Source organism: Aethalodelphis obliquidens, unplaced genomic scaffold, assembly GCF_003676395.1.
Source record: "Aethalodelphis obliquidens isolate GAN/ISIS:26980383/991018 unplaced genomic scaffold, ASM367639v1 scaffold2, whole genome shotgun sequence".
NCBI classification, from domain to species: Eukaryota; Metazoa; Chordata; class Mammalia; order Artiodactyla; family Delphinidae; genus Aethalodelphis; species Aethalodelphis obliquidens.
In genome coordinates, this window is record NW_020837946.1 from 1907153 (window position 1) to 1924584 (window position 17432).

A 17432-nucleotide genomic window follows, 5' to 3' on the forward strand; every position below is an offset into this window, starting at 1 on the left:
GAGATGGCCGGCACCGGAAATGCGGACAAATCAACATACCAGGCAATTCCCAGAAGGCTGCTTTAGTTCTAAAAATAAATCAGGTTAAAAAAAAAAAAAAAAAAAAAAGCCTTGGTTATAAAGAGGAAATGACAACTTTCAAACATTAAATGTTTGCTTATTTTGTTCCTGGACAAATCCAGGAACAAAATCGTGCTTTCCTTGGCAATCTCAATCACTTTCTCTAAATCATAGCTTGCTGATTTTTTTTTGTATCTAGAAAATGGGCTACTTTTTAAAGTAACCCTTTAATCATTACTGTACAACTGAATATGTGAATGAACTAAAGGTGGCCGCAGCCATCTCTCTGGGGAAGATGCACTAACTTCCCTCCCAGGTGAAGAACGCCGGTCCTTCCTGCTCTGCCCTTAGAGCATGAGGCCGGAGTTTATCACATGCGTGTGTGTTTCCGAGTAACACCAAGTATGACACCATTAAGCCACCTAGGAAATTCTGCAAAGCACCGAATACCTGCGCACGTGCCCTGGGGTGGTAATCGCCCAGTCCTCTGATGGACTTTCCAGCCGGGGCTACAGGTAGCCTGCCATTGTTTACAGTAACTTGTGACAACTTTCAGCTCGTGTTTTTTTTTTAACCTTGCAAAAGTGAAATTTTAAAGCACCCAAAATGTTTCTCATGCTTAATTATATAGTCCATTGTGAGAAGAGCTAGGAGAGAACTGGTTAGATGTCCATCGCTAGTGTTATTTTCCATGACACCACCAGCTAGCGTCACGGCAACCACCTTCTCGTCCTCTTCTTCCTGTGCCCTTGGCCCCGCACACGTCACTGGGCGTCTAGTGAGGGAGGATACCGTGTGAATAGGACAGTGTCCTTTTAGCAAAGAACCTTCATTCTAGAAGCAAAAAGATGTGAAATACGACAGCAGTTCAAGTCCTCGGGGACTGGTACTTAACCACACGTGATAAATAAGTTCCCAAGTCATCAACAAGATTTTTCCAACCTGAACGTCCCCATGTGTAAACATGCCCTCATGGATTTATCCTCTGACACGCTGTAGCACAGCGTGGACGCTGCTGCAGAGAGCGCTCCTGTGGCCAAGTCTGTGTGCGTCCAGCTTTATCTCCTAAGGTGCATTCTGAGGGTGGAGTGGGATTTTAGGATTTAAGGTTAGATCCGGTTTTAAGGCTTTTGATTGCCAAATTGTCCTGCAGAAGGAGCACGCCGATTTATGATCCAGCCAGCAGTGTGTTTCTGTTTCTCTGGGTCAAGGTGCTGTAGTCGTTTTTGAAAATCTTTGCCAACTGGATAGGTTTTTAAATGTTTTTAGATTTTTAGGTATGTTTTTAGATTACTGATGATGTTGAGTATTTTTTTTCTATGAGTTTTTTTCTCCATATGGGTTCTTTGTCATTTCTCACTACTTGTTGTTTGATTTGCATGTTCTTTATATATTGGTCTTTGTCTCTACTATACGTTGCCAACCTTGTTGTGACCATTATTTGCCTTTTATGGGAGGGGATTTCTTTCTTTTTTTTTTTTTTTTTTTCGCGGTACACGGGCCTCTCACTTCTGTGGCCTCTCCCGTTGCGGAGCACAGGCTCCAGACATGCAGGCTCAGTGGCCATGGCTCACGGGCCCAGCCACTCTGCAGCATGTGGGATCTTCCCAGACCGGGGCATGAACCCGCGCCCCCTGCATCGGCAGGTGGACTCTCAACCACTGCGCCACCAGGGAAGCCTGGGATTTCTTTCTTAATCAATACTTTCTTCTCTGGTTTCTACCTCTCATGATATGTTTGGAAAGACATTCCCGACTCTAAGAATATATTTTTAAATATATTGGCCTAGATTTTATTCTGATAGTTTACAACGATGAGTGAATTGAATAAGAACAAAACAAGAGAGTGAAGAATTGTGAATCAGGCTGCAGTGCTTGTGGCCTGCTTTGAATGCCGTGTTCGCCCCCGTGCTGTCCTCGTTAATAGATTTCTGTACCGGGGATCTCAGAACTGGGCATGGTCTGCCGCAAAGTGTTTTCTGTGGTCGTTTGCCTTGGCGAGTGTCACCCAGGCTTGGCAGTGCAGAGCCTGTGTGATGGCCCTGTGTGCTCTGTCCCCAGACCAGCCTGGCACACAGACTCGTGACGCGAGAAGGCTCGGTGGGCCCGCTGCCCCTGTACACGTCACCATCCCTGCCCAACATCACGCTGGGACTTCCCGCCACCGGCCCCTCCGCGGTAAGTGGGTGCCCACGGGTGTGGGTGGCAGTGGCGTGGGGCGGCCGTCCCAGGCCCTTGACCCTGGGAGCCTGGTTGTGCCTCTCCAGGGGGCGGCCAGCCAGCAGGAGGCCGAGAGACTGGCCCTCCCGGCCCTCCAGCAACGCATCTCGCTCTTCCCCGGCACCCACCTCACCCCCTACCTGGGCACCGCACCCCTGGAGCGCGACTCGGGGGCGACTCCCAGCTCCCTTCTGCAGCACGTGGTCCTCCTGGAGCAGCCGCCCGCGCAGACGCCCCTTGTCACAGGTGAGCATGCTGCAGGCCGCGTCAGGCTGTCGTGGGCTCCCCAGGAGGGATGGCGGGGTGGCTTGTCCCCGCAGAACTTCTGGACTTGCCCCTCGCATGCCAGGCTGTGGCTGGATGGACCGAGTCCACTCCCAGAGCCAGGTGCGTGGAAGCAGGAGCATCAGACACACTTCCTGGTTACTTTCCCGAGAGCGGGCTGGCGGCCCCTCTCATGGGTCTGCCCTTTGGGTCGTCGGACACGTGATGGAAGCCCAGGGCTGGCTCTGGTGGGCAGCGGGTTTCTATTAGCAGTAACGTTTTTGTTAACGTGCCCCATCTAAGGGGTGGTTATATTTAGAAAAAAATAGATTTGCTCTGAAATTTGCCTAGCAACACAGTGTAAAAGTGTTACTTTCCGAGTGACGGTGCGTGTGGGGCTCTCCATGAAATGAGGGGGCCCTGCCGCAGGGTCATCACCCCGGGTCCAGGCACCACCCAGCGGGGTGTTCAGCTTCCTCCCTGGCTTTTGCAGGGGCCTCCTGAGCCCTGAGGATCAGCGGGGCGGCCCTGACCTCACTCCCTCCTCAGCTGTTAGGTGCTCTGGTTCTGGTGGTGACTCTTGGTCTTTCATCGTTTTTAACCTTCAACCTCGCTCTCTCCCTCACTTCCCTGCTGGCCTGTCTGTCCTTCCTGGGGGTCTCGTGGGCCCTTCCCCGCCCCCTCCCTGATCCTGGGATCTCTGGAGTCACCCTACACTCGTAGGAAGGCCCAGGAAGCCCTGCCAGGGTCCAGAGCTGGGCCAGTGTGGCCACCCACATTGAATGAAGGCTAACAGCAGAGGGAGAGATTTGACGGGGAGTCCCACACGCGGCTCATCAGATGCTCACGTGGCCACTGGCTGTGGGGCAGTAGGAACGTGGAACACTCCGTCAGCCCGGGAAGCTCTGTCGGACAGCTCCGGCGTGGCGCGTAGCCCCAGCTCTCAGCGTGGAAGCAGCCTGCGTAGGCCTCCCTCTCTCCTCCCGCGCAGCACGCGGGATGCCGCTCGCCCAGCACTGGCAGGGCCCACACGGCACCTTCCGCACCCACCGCCCTTTTCTCAGAGCCCTTCCTCTGCATCAGGCCCCACTCCGGTGCCCACCGGCCCTCCTCCCGGGCACTCTGCAGGCAGTTTCTGGGCATGCTTCCTTCCCCCTGGAGAACAGACGCTGGGCTTTCTTTCCTACGACCTTGCCACCCCCCGCGGTGTTTGGTGCTGGAAGGTGCACAGTAGACATTTATGCGATGGAACCATGTGCCAGGAGGGGTGTCTGAGCAGAGTCAGGAAGGGTCATTGCAGGTTTGCCTCCGGCAGGTTCCCTGAGGTTCCCCAGTGGTCGGCCCACAGACCTGCCTGCTTGCTGGTGGTCACTATGGACAGGCAGACAGTGTCAGAGCTAGAACCGCATCATTTCACAAATACTCAGAAGCAGGTCCCTGTGGGCGGGGCAGCCTGGGCCCTCCCCCCGCCCAACCCAGCCGGCCTCTGCAGGCAGCTGGTCATCCAGGATAGAATTTGATCCTAATTTACTGTGCCCTCATGCTTGAAAGTTTTACAACATATACTGAAAACCAACTGCTTTTGAGTTATCATCAAAAACTCTCGTTAATGATCTAAGGGGTCATCTTTAGGTTCTGAACCGGAAGCTAGCTGCCGGCTGATGGCTTTGCTACTGGAAGGTCAGGGTGTCCAGTTTTCAGTGATGCTGATCACTGCATTTGTCCCCGAGCGTGGTAGCCCCACAGTTTTACCCTCCAGGGGCACTGGGGTCAAATTTGGGGTGAGTGGGATGGGGGTGAGAGGTGAGGAACGGAGGCAGAACAAAACTGGGCTCCAGCCCGAAAGGCCTGCGCCCCGGGCAGCTCCGTGTCCAACCCAAGCATCGCTGGCGTCGGGGTGTGTAAGACCTCTCCACTGTCAGCGCACGCCCACGGCCCCGCGGGAACCGCGGCCTGTGTCCTCTGGGAGGCGTCGCCCGGTGAAGGCAGGCGTCTGCGCCGTCGTCAAGCTGCTGGAGGCCCAGATCAGAGAGAGGGGAGCCCTGGAGAACCCGCAACGGCAGCAGGAACCGGAGTCCCAGCCTCGCTGGCCCGCTTGAGCTCCTTGTTCCTGAGCCTGTGTCCAACCGGACGTCAGATCTCCATGGAATTAGTATTCCCTCCTCTAGAAGCGAGAGAAGCTTCTCTGCGGGATATGATGTGGGGTCGGCCCAGATCACCCCAGCGCAGGGCTCTGCTGTCCCATCACCTGTTACACCCTCGTCCTTGGGGGTCCACAGGAGCTTTAAAAACAAGGGATGTTTTCCAAGAAGGGACCTTTTCAGTAACTAAGTAGCCTTTTAATCCCATAAATGCAGCGTTGTGTGGCGTGTCCTTATCTCCGTGAAATGGTTTAATCCCCCACAATACCTACATCAACAATTGACGAATTCTGAAAGACTTCTTTACGATGATGCCGTTCTTTTTTAAAACACTTTTCTAGAAAGCTGGGGAGAGAACGATTCTATTCTATCTCGAATGCATTTTGAGTTATTCACTTTAATTTAGTAGTCAAGCAGACAGTAAAGTTTAAGATAACTTACCTTTCCAGAAAACTATTGGTTTGGATAAAAAGAGATGGTGGCTTAGGGAACTGTGGTTGATTAACTTTTTGAAAAGGTAACAAGGGACAGTTTTGCTAGGGTTGAGGGTTTTTTCCTGTTGGCACAAAGTAGTATTTTTAATTCAAAAATAGCCCCATGAAGGGACCAGGAAAAGACTGAGAGTCCGTACCCACCGGGGGTCTCAGCCTCGACTAAACATAGCGACACAGCCCCACTGGCTTTGGAGACCCTGGGGGAGGGCAGGAGCCACCCACCTGTCAGCAGGGCCACCTCAGGCAGGTGCCCCGTCGCAGAAGCCAAGAGCTGGCATTTCAGTTTACCTGCTGTTTCTCCTGGTCAGACACCCTGATCTGGGGTCATAATCTGCCTGAGTGATGTTTAAATGTTGTTCAGGTGCCAGGGAACAGACACTCAGGTGGCCTGGGATGGGTTTGTTATACCCTTTTGCCCATGGAACTGGGGGAAAATGGTAAACTATCTAAACCAACAATTTGTGAAAGAAAAAAATACTGGGGCTTCCCTGGTGGCGCCGTGGTTGAGAATCCGCCTGCCAGTGCAGGGGACATGGGTTCGAGCCCTGGTCCGGGAAGATCCCACACGCCGCAGAGCAACTAAGCCCGTGCGCCACAACTACTGAGTGCATGCGCCACAACTACTGAAGCCCATGTGCCCTAGAACCCATGCTCTGCAACAAGAGAAGCCACCGCAATGAGAAGCCCACGCACCGCAACAAAGAGTAGCCCCCGCTCGCCGCAACTAGAGAAAGCCCGCGCACAGCAACGAAGACCCAACGCAGCCAAAAATAAATAAATAAAAATCAATCAACACTCATTAAAAAAAAAATACGGATGGTTGGAATACAAAGCAATACAGGAGGAAAAATGTTTACCTTCCTGGGTTTTGCGTGAAGAGGTTGCATTTTAAAACAAGATTCAAACACAGATTCAAACAAGACCCTGTCCCGTCAATATAGGTTCTTAACTGAAAAACTTAGTCCAGGCACGGGTACAGCCAAGCTGCCCTTTTCCTGTCAGCTGGTAGCAAAAGCTTTCCAGAAATTCATAGAAAGAGATTTTGGCAATGTGCATCAGGATTTTTTAAAGTGTTAATGCCCTCTGTGTGTATAAAGTCTATGCTTTAAGAGAACTTTAAGATGGTTTGATCCCTAGGGACCACCGATCCTCAGACCCTGGTTCTGTGGGCTGTGGGGGAGGAGCCTGCTCTTCCAGGACACTCTGGAGCCACCAGAACCCTGGCCCCTTCCTCAGCCGGACCGGGGCCCCTCTGCGGGCGTTTGTGCCGGGACCATTCTCGTTTACGGCCTGGACCTGGCTGTCCGGGGACCAGATGATGGAAGGCCTCTGCCCTGAAGCCCAAGCTTAGAGCAGGCCCGGCGGGCTGCAGGGAGGCGGTGCCGGACCGGCCGGCCTCCGACAGTCACTCAACGGCCCTCTCCCCTCCCCTCTGCTGCCTCTCCCCCCTGTGTTCTCTTCAGACCGCTATCTTGCAGGCCTGGGAGCGCTGCCCCTGCACGCGCAGCCCCTGGTGGGGGCGGAGCGCGTGTCCCCGTCGGTGCACAAGCTGCGGCAGCACCGCCCGCTGGGCCGCACGCAGTCGGCGCCGCTGCCCCAGAGCGCACAGGCACTGCAGCACCTGGTGGTCCAGCAGCAGCATCAGCAGTTCCTGGAGAAGCACAAGCAGCACTTGCAGCAGCCACAGCTGCACCTCAGCAAGGTGAGGCCGGGCTGCGGCGGGCGGTGGGGCCTGCGGGCTTGGGCGCGGCTGCAGCGCGCTGTGCGCGCGAAGCGTCTCTTTCCCGGGGGGTTATTCTACTTGGCCCGCACGGTTCTCTGGGGTCTCTTAAGGGCACTTAACCCTCTTAAGCAGACCCGCAGCAGAGAGGCCCCAGCGGAGGCACGGGGCCCCCAAAGCACGGGTTCTGAGCCCCTCGGCACTCGTGCCCTGCCCGCCTGTTGCAGCAGCCTCGTCGGAAGGGCTCCCGCCCAGAGGTCTGCATCCCTCCACGGTCTGGACGGTCACTCGGGGCCCCCTTTCAGCGGGAAGCAGCGGCAAGGCTAGCGGGGCCCTGCTGGTTATGGGGACGGAGGGGCAGCAGCTCTGAGTGGCTTGTTTCTAATGCTTACATTCGAAGTGAAGCCTCCTTCTGTCAGAGGAGACGAGCCACTTCAGAACGTGGTCCAGCGGTTCCTCCGAAGGTTAACCGTGGAGCGACCACGTTGCCTGGCAGCTCGGGGGCATCTGTCCGGGAGAACTCAGGGCGGGGGCCTGGCCACAAGCACTCACAGCAGCGCTGCTCCGGATGGGTGGGCAGGGGGCAGCCTCCGTGCCCATCGCACGGTGCGTGATAAACAGCGTGGCACGTCCATACGACGGGACGTTGCTCAGCCACAAAGAGGGAAGAAGCACTGACACAGGCCACACGTGGGTAAACCCCCAAAACGTGGTGCTGAGTGAAAAAGGCCAGGCACAAAAGACTGATAAACACATGGTGTGTGATTGCATTCACGTGAAACGTCCAGAACAGGCAGACCCATAGACAGATAGTAGCTTGGTGGTCACCAGGGGCTGGGGGTGCGACGCTTCTTTATGAGAGCGTGGAAACGTTCTAAAAGCAGCTTATGGTGACGGTTGCATAACTCTGTAAATATACTAAACACCACTGTGTTATACAATTTAAAGGGCGTGAATTTTATGCTATATGAATTACATCTCAATAAAGCTGTTAAAAAAATAAGAGGTTGAGGTGATAGGAGGCAACTTTGGGCATTTTCTGAAGGAAACGTGAGAACGCTGGCGGATTGGGGGCAGCGAGCCCTGATTATGGACGTGTCTGCTTCCCGTGAAAGCTCACCCGTCACTTCCCCTTTTCGGGCGGGTCACCTGTGCTCCACTTGTCAGGTGCGCATAAGCCTCTGTCTGCTTCCCTGGGGGATGGAAGGGTCAGGGGTGGGAGGGGCCCAGGGACAAGGGAAGGGTCATGTGTCTAGGTGCCCGGCAGGTGGGACGTGCCCGGCAGGTGCAAGGTGGAGAGGTGAGGAGGGACCCCGCCCTCTCCAGGGATGAGGCCAGACGCTCAGGGCAGGCCAAGCCCAGACCCCTGCCGCCCACCAGGTGCTGGGACACAGGCTCACCAGCCCTGCCCCGGAGCCCCCCCGGCTGCGCGGGCTTTCCTACCAGGCAGCACAGGGAGGTGTCAGTAGTGGGAGGGGCCACTGAAGCCAGCCCCCAACTCGGGCAGGAAAGGCACCTGATCAGGGTGGGCGAGCGGGGCATTGCCAAGTGTCAGAAGCGTCAAAGGCACTTCACTTCACGGCACCTTCCTAATACCGACGGGCTTCTTTTTTTTTTTTTTTTTTTTTTTTTTGCGGCACGCGGGCCTCTCACTGCTGTGGCCTCTCCCGTTGCGGAGCACAGGCTCAGCGGCCATGGCTCACGGGCCCAGCCGCTCCGCGGCACGTGGGATCCTCCCAGACCGGGGCATGAACCCGTGTCACCTGCATCAGCAGGCGGACTCTCAACCACTGCGCCACCAGGGAAGCCCCCAACCGGCTTCTTAATTGTACTACATCATTGACCGAGTGATGGATGAGTAGGAGGTTCTAGGGAGACAGGAAGCCCCTGTCCGTGTGTGGTGCCTTCTTCACAGAGTGAGTTAGAAGCTGGCTGATCCCCTGGGTTTTGTTCTGTGATTGACTTGCCATAGCGAACGACAGTTGGCTGAAGTTTGTACGCTGTTCTCCTGGGATGCTCAGGGAGCTGACAGTCATATCTAGTACCGCCAGCACTGACCTTTCTGCCCTTCATCTCCGGGGGCTCGTACCCTGACGGCCCCCGAGCAGCTCCCTGCAGCCCTGGCCAGCGTGCGCCGGGATGGCAGCCATTCCTCGCGTGCTTCACTGCTTGTTCAGCCTCCACTGTGAATGTGAAAACTGGGCCTCGTTTGTTTGGGTGTCTAATGGTGAGTGTATCCAATGACCTCTAAATACTGGCCTGCTCACCAGTTAGGTCTGGGCCCTGAACTCTAGTCTGGCTTTTAGAAGCTTCTTGTTATGAACATGGCTTATGTCTGTTCTCGTTTAATTGATGAGAGGGTGCTCCCGAGATCCTAAGGGTCTTTGGGAGACAAAGAGCTGATGCATTTGTCCCGTCTGCTGCGGCATCACCGCCGACACCTCCGCTGTCACACTCACTCGCAGCGAGCCTTCCTTCCTCTCACGGAGCCAGATCTGCTGAGTGACCGGCCCAACCTGTGGATGCAGAGCTGCGTTTCACAGATGGACAGGGAGAGAAACAGACCTCTGCCTGTGGCCATGGCCCAAGGAGACTGGCTGCACACACACCGGTGTCGCTGCTGAGAGAAGACCTCTGGCGGGTGTGTGGCAGGCCCCTCGGCGTCACAGGGAGGCTGCCATGTAGGGACAGCCCTCCCCCCCACCCCAGTGTGGAGTTTCCGCCCCCCGAGAGGTGCTGCATCCTGCCAGGCCCTGCCAGGATGGGCTGCAGGGATGGGGGTCGTGCCCCTGGGATCCCTGACAGTGAAGCTGCAGGGGGAAGGGTGGGGACACTCCTCACCCAGGCCGACCTGGGAGGCGAGGGCGGGTGTGCCCGGGCTGGGGGCAGGAACTCCACCACACGGGACAGAGGACGCACGTGGAAACCTCTGAGGCTTGCACATCCAGCCCTTGAACCCCTGTGCCCGTCATTCATGGAAAGAAGTAGAACACAGCCCACAGACCTCGACTGACGTCCGCAGGCAACACGATCACACCACCCCAACCCCTGACGGCCCGGCTCCACGCCGACGGACACACACCCGACCCGAGGGCCCCGCGGGGGGCACCGCCCACGTCTCTCCTGAGGGGGCAGCCCTCCTCCACCTCCAGGGCACTTTACAGAGTACGTGGACTCTCCCGAAATGTCAGCCTCGTACAGGACACCTGAAGACAAATTCTCACCTGTAGCTGGACCCAAATCAGACCAAAAAGGCCACGAGTGGCGTTATTGGAACAATGGAAGAAACTTAAATACAGGTCACCAGGATCATACACAGTTACTAAGTTCACACGTCACACACAGTGGGTACAGGTACTGAATTCATCTGTAGGACACAGCAGATACAGCAGGTACGGTTGCTAAGCCCGTCCCTCAAAGGCCCATGGTGGACGGTTTCCCCGGGGTTCTGGGGAGAGCGTCGTGCTGACACGTCTGCCGGCTGGGTCCGGCAGCCCGACAGCCCGCCGTGGGTCAGCAGAAGGACAGGCGCCTCTGCCTGTTTCCATGGCCGCCGTCCGCTGACGTCCAGGCGAAGGGCATGTGAAGGGTCTTGCACTGTTCTCGAAACCGCGCTGTAGGTTTGGATTTGGAAGGAAGGTGCCGGAAGAGAGCGAGGACTGAGCTTCTGTCCACAGTGCACCTTCCCGTGGCTGCTCTCCTCGTCTCCTCGGTGATCGTGTTCTCAGCTTTGTCACAACCCCGTTTCCTCCCGGACGACGAGGACCCTCTACCCTTCGGTCGCTGCTCCCGGGGCCTCCACCTCCACTGCGTCCCCGGATATACTTACCCACTCAGGGGCCGCCTGCCGTAGGGCCTGGAGCAGGCCTGGCGTCCTGAGGACCAGGCGCAGTCTCCGGGTGACCCTCCTGCAGGCCACCCTCGGGCCACGGCGCGCGGCCTCCCTCCTGACAGAGACCTTGCTTCTCCAAGTCCCCTGCAGGGGCCCCGCCCTCCCCCTCGGCCTCCCCTGCGGGAGCCTCTCTCCTGCCCCCTCTGTCCACGTGGCGTCCCCACCTCCCCCGAAGTACCCACTCCCCGGCCCTCAGCCGCCCGGGCTCCCTCCGCGAGCCTGGCCTGGAGCATCTGTGCTCCCCGCTTCCGTTTTCCATCTGCCCCGCCCTCCCCTCACTGTGCCAGGACCCACCTCTCTGCTGACCTTCGGCCCCCTCCTGGCTGAGCCCCCAAGGGTCATTTCCCTGCAGGCAGTCCCCTGACCCTTTGGGATCTTTCCACGGAGCGGAGAGGAGGTTGCCACCCGCTCTGAGAAAGCACCTCCGGGACCTTCATCTGGAGGGTGAAGTCCATGGTGTTGGGAGCCCCCAGCCCCATGCCCGCCCCCTGCTGTCCACTCCCCCGTCCCTGTCCCTGTGTCCCTCTCCCTGACCTCCACCGCGCTGTCCATTGTTGCCAATTCTTTCACACCCTTGCCCTCCAGCGCATCGCAAGGGGCCTTGGCCACTCCCATATCCGTCCTGGCTGCTGTCCCCCCTTCCTGTTTCCCTCCCCATCCCTCTGCCGTGGCGTCCTCTCACCGGGTCTGTTCCCCAGCCACCTTCTCAGGCCCCACACTCAATAAACCTCCCACAAACCCCACCCTGTTACCTATCAGACGCTGCGCCAGGCCCTGGGGGACAGCGGAAACGAGAGAGCTTTGACCCCGTGGGTCCTAAAGCCAAGGCTTATAACGCCATTTGCTGAGGTTTCGAGGCGCCTGCGGACATGCCGGGGCCCGGGAGAGGCCCAGCGCCCTCTTCTGGCAGAGATGGGTCCTCCATGCCTCAACCCAGCCCCAGTGGAGGGGCAGGCGGTGGGGGGGGGGGGGGGGGGGGGGGGGGGGGGGCAGGCACAGTCTGGCCCCGAGTGGACTCTGTCCAGGCACGAAGTTCATCGTGGGGCCTTGTGGACTCCAGGTGTGTGGGAAGCAGATGGGATTGACAGATCTCAAAATCATCAGAAACAGACTTTCAGAACACTTTTTTTTTTGATGAACCGCGGTGAGAAATCTGTCGAAGCACCTGGATGTGAGGTTGCCGGATTGTTTACTAGAGTTTTGAGCCTGTCTGCCAGCCAGCACCCTGCCGCCCCGGCTTCCTCTCCACTCACACCCCATCGCCTTCCGCTGAAGCGGCGCTGACCTGCTCCCGGAGCTGTGGCCACCTTGTTCCGGCTGGACTGGGACTTCCTGATGAGAAGCTGCCATGGGCAGGTGTAAAGAAAGGGCCTGGGGTCCCCACGGCTTGGCTTTCATAGGTTGCTTTCCTTTACAGTGTTCATTACAGACAACTTAGGGGATGATCACATAAAAGAAACCCCTAGCCCAGTCAAAACTCTATTTTCTCAGCAAAGTAAGGCAGGTGCTGAGGAGGGCATCTATAGCTCAGTCTTCCTCTGGGGCTGAGCCCTGGTACCCGCCGGGTACAGCTGACCCCTGGCTGGTTACAAGCTAATGGAATACCAGCACTGGCACAGGTGTCCCGAATCCATCCCTCGTGGGCCAGGCTTCACTGCATCCAGGTGTGGGTGAGGGCACAGGTGGCTCTGTAAGGACTTTTTAAAATACAAACGCCCAGGACGAGAAAACACTAGGCTTCCTTGAAGACCTCGGTTTCCTTCTAGAAACAGAGTCAGGAGTGGTGGCAAGATTCGTTCTCCCCTGCAGGGCAGGTCTCTCGCATGGCAGGGAGCTAAACAGGGGCTTTCGAGAGCTTCGCGTCTCCTTAAAGCCCCGACACCAGTCACATCTGCCCCACAGCGAATGGACGGATCGTGCGTGGAGAGCGACCTTCAGGCTGGGGGCTTTGAAATTTGGGGCACGTTCTTCCACAGTTTACAGAAAGTCAAGCAGTTCAGGTATTAATTTGCCCTGAGACATTCCTTGTGCTCGAGTCCCCGCGTCAGAGGAGGGGTCCCCGCGTCAGAGGAGGGGCCCCCGCGTCAGAGGAGGGGGCCCCGCGTCACAGGAGGGGGCCCCGCGTCACAGGAGGGGCCCCCGCGTCTGTTCCTCTTTCTCAGCTTCCTCCCAGCTCACCACTTCCCCTCAGGCCGGGCACGGCCGAGACCTCTGTGCCCCCAGCACCTGTCTGTCTTCTGGCCCCCGTGCCCGGGGCGGCAGCCTCGTCACCCAAGACCCAAGGCGCCATCCTGGACGGCCCTCCCTCTGCGGTGTCCCGGGCCTGGACATGCTGCCCCCTTGCTGCTGCATGGCCCTGTCCTTCCCCCACGTTGCAGCGGCTAGGGCAGGCCCTTGTCCTCCCAGGCCCTGGCGGGCCGGCCGACCACAGCGCCTACTTCTGGGCTGCACGTCTGCTGGTCCCCCGCACGCCGGGCCAGGTCCCCGCCTCGTCCCCGTCGGGCCGGCCCTTGCTGTCCTGCGGCCCCCGGTGTGCTGGCCTTGCTGGCCTTGCTCACTTTCCACCTTGACCCTCCCACTCCCTGGACGGCTCATTCACTTACCCAGTCGTTCAGGTGAACGTTTAATGGCTAATTACCACGTGCCCCGTGGGTGAGTCAGCAGTGGCCCCTACCCTCACCCGAACTGCAGGCTGCAGGTCAGGCGGCCGCGTAAACGGCAGCTGCAGAGCTGCGATGACTCCTGTGACTGGAAAAGCCTGGGGGTGCGGACGCAGGTGAGCAGCACCCGCCCCACCCGGAGGCCGAAGGACGCCTCCCGGGCAAGACTGGAGGTCTAAGGGGAGTCGAGGCGTCAGCCCGGGGCGTCCGGGAGGGAGGGGAGCCGTGGGGAGCCCGTCGGGAGGAAACTGCAGTGATGTCAGGACGGCCACGGCGTGGTGGAGGGGAGGGTGAGCGGGGCCGACGGCAGAGGAGCAAAGTAAGGACGAGAGGAAGAGTTGCAGGGGCTCAGGCAGGGTGGTGGCACGTTGAGCGCCCACTGTCACTGCCACACGAGGTGGACGGGACAGGGGCCTCAGAAGGCCGTGGCTGTGATCTAGCAGGAGATGCAGGCTGCCCGGTGCAGGACGGGAGCAGAGCGTGAGGATGGAGAGAAGTGTGCTCTCCAGAGACGTGAGATGGGCAGTGCTGGGCGGGCACGGAAGGGGGAGGGCCAGCGAGAGCCGGTGCCCCGGGGGTCCGTGCTGAGCCAGGATGCGTACCAGGCCGTCGGGCGGTGGGTCTGGGGATGAGGAGCGAGGCCCGGGCCGGGCACCTGCGTCTGGGGGTTACCGGCGTGTGGGACCTTCAGCAGGGAAAGGACCACGCTGCTGAGGAGCGTGGTGTCCGGGCAGCAGGCCCAGGGCAGAGCGGACAGCGAGGCGTGAGTGGGCGCAGAGGCCAGGGGAGAGCAGGGGAGCCACGTGTGCCCCGTCGGGGGCTGGCAGGCAGGGTCATCACGGCGTCTGGGACGCGCATGTTCTTGAGGTGGCAGGGGAGGGGCACGGGCGAGGTTTCTCCCAGCAGCTGTGACCGCGAAGGAAGGAGGCCTCCCTCTTCACGCCCAGGTGTGGACGTGGGTCCACACCTGTAACTTGCATTGCGCTTCGCTGTGCCAGGCACACATGTGCTTAAGAGCAGGTACCAAATGCCGGGCTGTGTCCTTTCTCAGCACCTCGGACAGCACCTGCCACCCGTGTGTGTGTGTGTGTGTGTGTGTGTGTGTGCGCGCGCGCGCGTGTGTGCACGTCTGTGCGTGTGGGTGTGCGTGCATGCGTGCGTGTGTGTGTAACAGTGTCCTCAGGTTGGCCCGTGTTTCTGAGGTGTGGGCTTTGTGTGTGCGTGTGCGCATGCGTGTGTGCACATACGTGTGTGTGCGGGCGTGCACGTGTGCCAGCGCCCTCAGAGGCTGGCCCCGGTGATTCTGAGGTGTGGGCTTTGTGTGTGCGCGTGTGCGGGCGTGCGGGTGTGCCAGCGCCCTCAGAGGCTGGCCCCGGTGTTTCTGAGGCGTGGGCTTTGTGGCCAGCCTTCTCCTGTCCCGCGATCTCGCTCGCCCACGTCACACGAGCTCCGTCCCCACCCTCTGTGCTGCAGATCATCCCCAAAGCTAGCGAGCCGGCCCGGCAGCCCGAGAGCCACCCCGAGGAGACCGAGGAGGAGCTGCGCGAGCACCAGGCCCTCCTGGAGGAGCCGCTCCTGGACCGGCCCCCAGGGCCGAAGGAGGCGCACACGCTGGCCGGGGTGCAGGTGAAGCAGGAGCCCGTCGAGAGCGATGAGGACGACGTGGCGCCGGGCCAGCGGCAGCCCACCGAGCAGGAGCTGCTGTTCAGACAGGTGACCCGCTGAGCAGGGCCGGGCCCCGGGGGCGGTGCCCTCCCCCACACCCGCCGCCCAGGCCCCGTCTCCCTGGCGATGCGGGAGGGAGGTGTGGTGCGACGTCTGTGTTATAGCGGGTCACCCCCAGGGACGCTGGCCCTTTGCCCGCTGTGGGCACTTATGCGCCTGCTTTCCGGCTAAGCACAGGCCCTGAACTCCTTAGGGATGCTTTTCCTTCAGGTTCACAGGCTGCAGCTGAACACGGATGCACGTGCTGGTGGGATCAGCATAAACGTGGGGAGGGAGGCTGGTTTGTTAACTGATCAGAAAGCTAGGTGGCATCTGATCAGGAGCCAGGACCTCGGGGGCCAAGAAGCCACCAGCGACCAGCCTTACAGGTGCAGCACAGCAGCCTGGCCCGGGTATCCAGAGCGGGTCGGGTTCCCTGGCACTGACATGCAATGAACAAACTCACAAGACTGATGACTAAATCTGAGGGATGATCCATTGACTTTGAGTGAAAAGGAAAACTGCCAGGTCCGGGAAACGCTAGCACGGCCGGCCAGCAGGTCGGAATCCGGCCCAGGGCATTTGAGGAGTGGACTCTAATATCTAGTCGTGTCCTTCATCGATACTGGAGCTCAGCACCTGAGGTGCAGGGCCCCGGCTTGCCCACCCCCTCCTTGCTGGGCCTGGTGCCGGCTGCCCAGCCAAGCTCCTCCTCTGGCCCGGCAGCCCAGGCCAGGCGCCTCTGCTGCGCGTCTGCCCACCCGGGGGCATCTGGACTGGGGCGGGAGGTGACACACAGGATTAGCTCGTAGGTTTCTCTGGAGACCCCGCACAGGCCGCAGCTCAGCCCTCTCTGCGGGCTCCACACGCCAGGGCGGGCACCGCGGGTGGCTGGCGCTGTGTTGCTTTTCTTATTTGTCATTCGGAGGGCAGCCGGTCTCCTGTCTCGGGCCACAGCCTCAGCGCTAAACACCACTCTGCAAAGTGCACGGGAACCAACGCTTAATGAAAACAGGGAGGTCCCAGCAGGAGGAAGCCGCTGTCTTTTGTGCTGTGCAGACTCCTGCAGGTGACGGGGCCTGAGCTGGGGCCTTGTTCCCGTGCTGGGGGGCGTGGGCCTCGCACGTTTTTGAAGGAAGCCAGCCTCTCATTATAACTGGAATTCAGCTTGCTGTTCGTACGCTCATATGAAATTGGAAGGCGTTGCGACAATTTTTTAGGGCTAGTGTCTTGTCAATGATAAAGTGGCCAGCGTTCACTAAGGAAAATTATCCTCGTTGTACTCCAAGCCTGAGACAGTTATCAGAAACGCCTGCTTTCTGTGTGCTTTGGGGAACCACAAGCAGAGCCCCTCTCGGGGGAGCTTGGTGCACACGCAACAACGTGCAGGTCTCAGCTTAAGACGGGCACCACGTTCTGTAGGCGGCTCGTATCTGGAGAGACTGGGCGCCCCGTGAGCAGAAGGGGAGGAAGCGCCTGGGAGGGGCTCCGGGCTCTCTCCTCTCCACTCTGCTTCCTAAAGGCAGGAGGTCAGGAGCCCGGACAGAGGCCGCCCCCAGGGCCGCGGCACAGCCATGGGCCCTCGTCCAGGGGGTCTGCTGCTCACCGGGGCCCGCGCTTCCCAAAGGACAGCGTTTCCCCCAGGAACAAGGGCAGGGCTGGCCGTGGAGCCTGCAGTCGCCCAGGAGCCCTGCTTTCTCCAGCACCTCTGAACAGGGTGTCCTGCCCTCCCCTCCGTGGCCGCCCGGGGAGGAAGACCCCGCTCCCCACGCTTCTGGCAGGGGCTGGGCGGCCGCCCGCACCGCTGGTACCTCCACCTCTCCCCTGACTCCACCCCAGATCCAGCACCCACCTCCCCGTGGGCGCAGCGCCTCTCTCCCGCGCAGCCCACGGTCCCCGTGGCGTCTTCCTGTGTGTGCTTGTCCGCTGGCTCAGAGTCCAGAGCAGGGAAGGGGTGATGGGGGGGCCTGTCCAGCTTCAGCAGAGGGGCTGTGGCTCCCTGCTTCCGAGCCCTAGAGTCTCATCCGGCGGAGGCCCTTTGGTTTGCAAACTTCCCGCTTTCGGACCTTTTGGCATTCTCACAGAAGCCCGTTCTTCACATGGAAGATACCTTCTGTGAAAAAGGAGCTTGTAAAGTGTGTGTTTAACCCACCCACTTTTACTCTGGTTATTTTTGGCTAAAGTGGGGTCCGGGGGATTGCGCTCTGGGTCCAGGCCTCGGAGAGGTGCACCCACACCCCCCGGCCCTGACGCCCAGACTGCTGGGCCCTGGCCGTCT

General features: G+C 59.1%; 1 protein-coding gene across 3 annotated transcripts in view; it reads left to right on the plus strand.

Moving 5' to 3' along the window:
- Positions 1–17432, plus strand: part of HDAC4 (histone deacetylase 4) — a 284915-nt gene that overhangs the window by 216070 nt on the left and 51413 nt on the right. For all 3 annotated transcript variants that reach the window (XM_027116793.1, XM_027116797.1, XM_027116794.1), the window contains exons 11-14: positions 2121–2237; positions 2327–2525; positions 6642–6880; positions 14924–15163. In XM_027116793.1, the coding sequence (XP_026972594.1) occupies positions 2121–2237; positions 2327–2525; positions 6642–6880; positions 14924–15163 (795 nt within the window). The remainder of the gene's footprint in view (positions 1–2120; positions 2238–2326; positions 2526–6641; positions 6881–14923; positions 15164–17432) is intronic.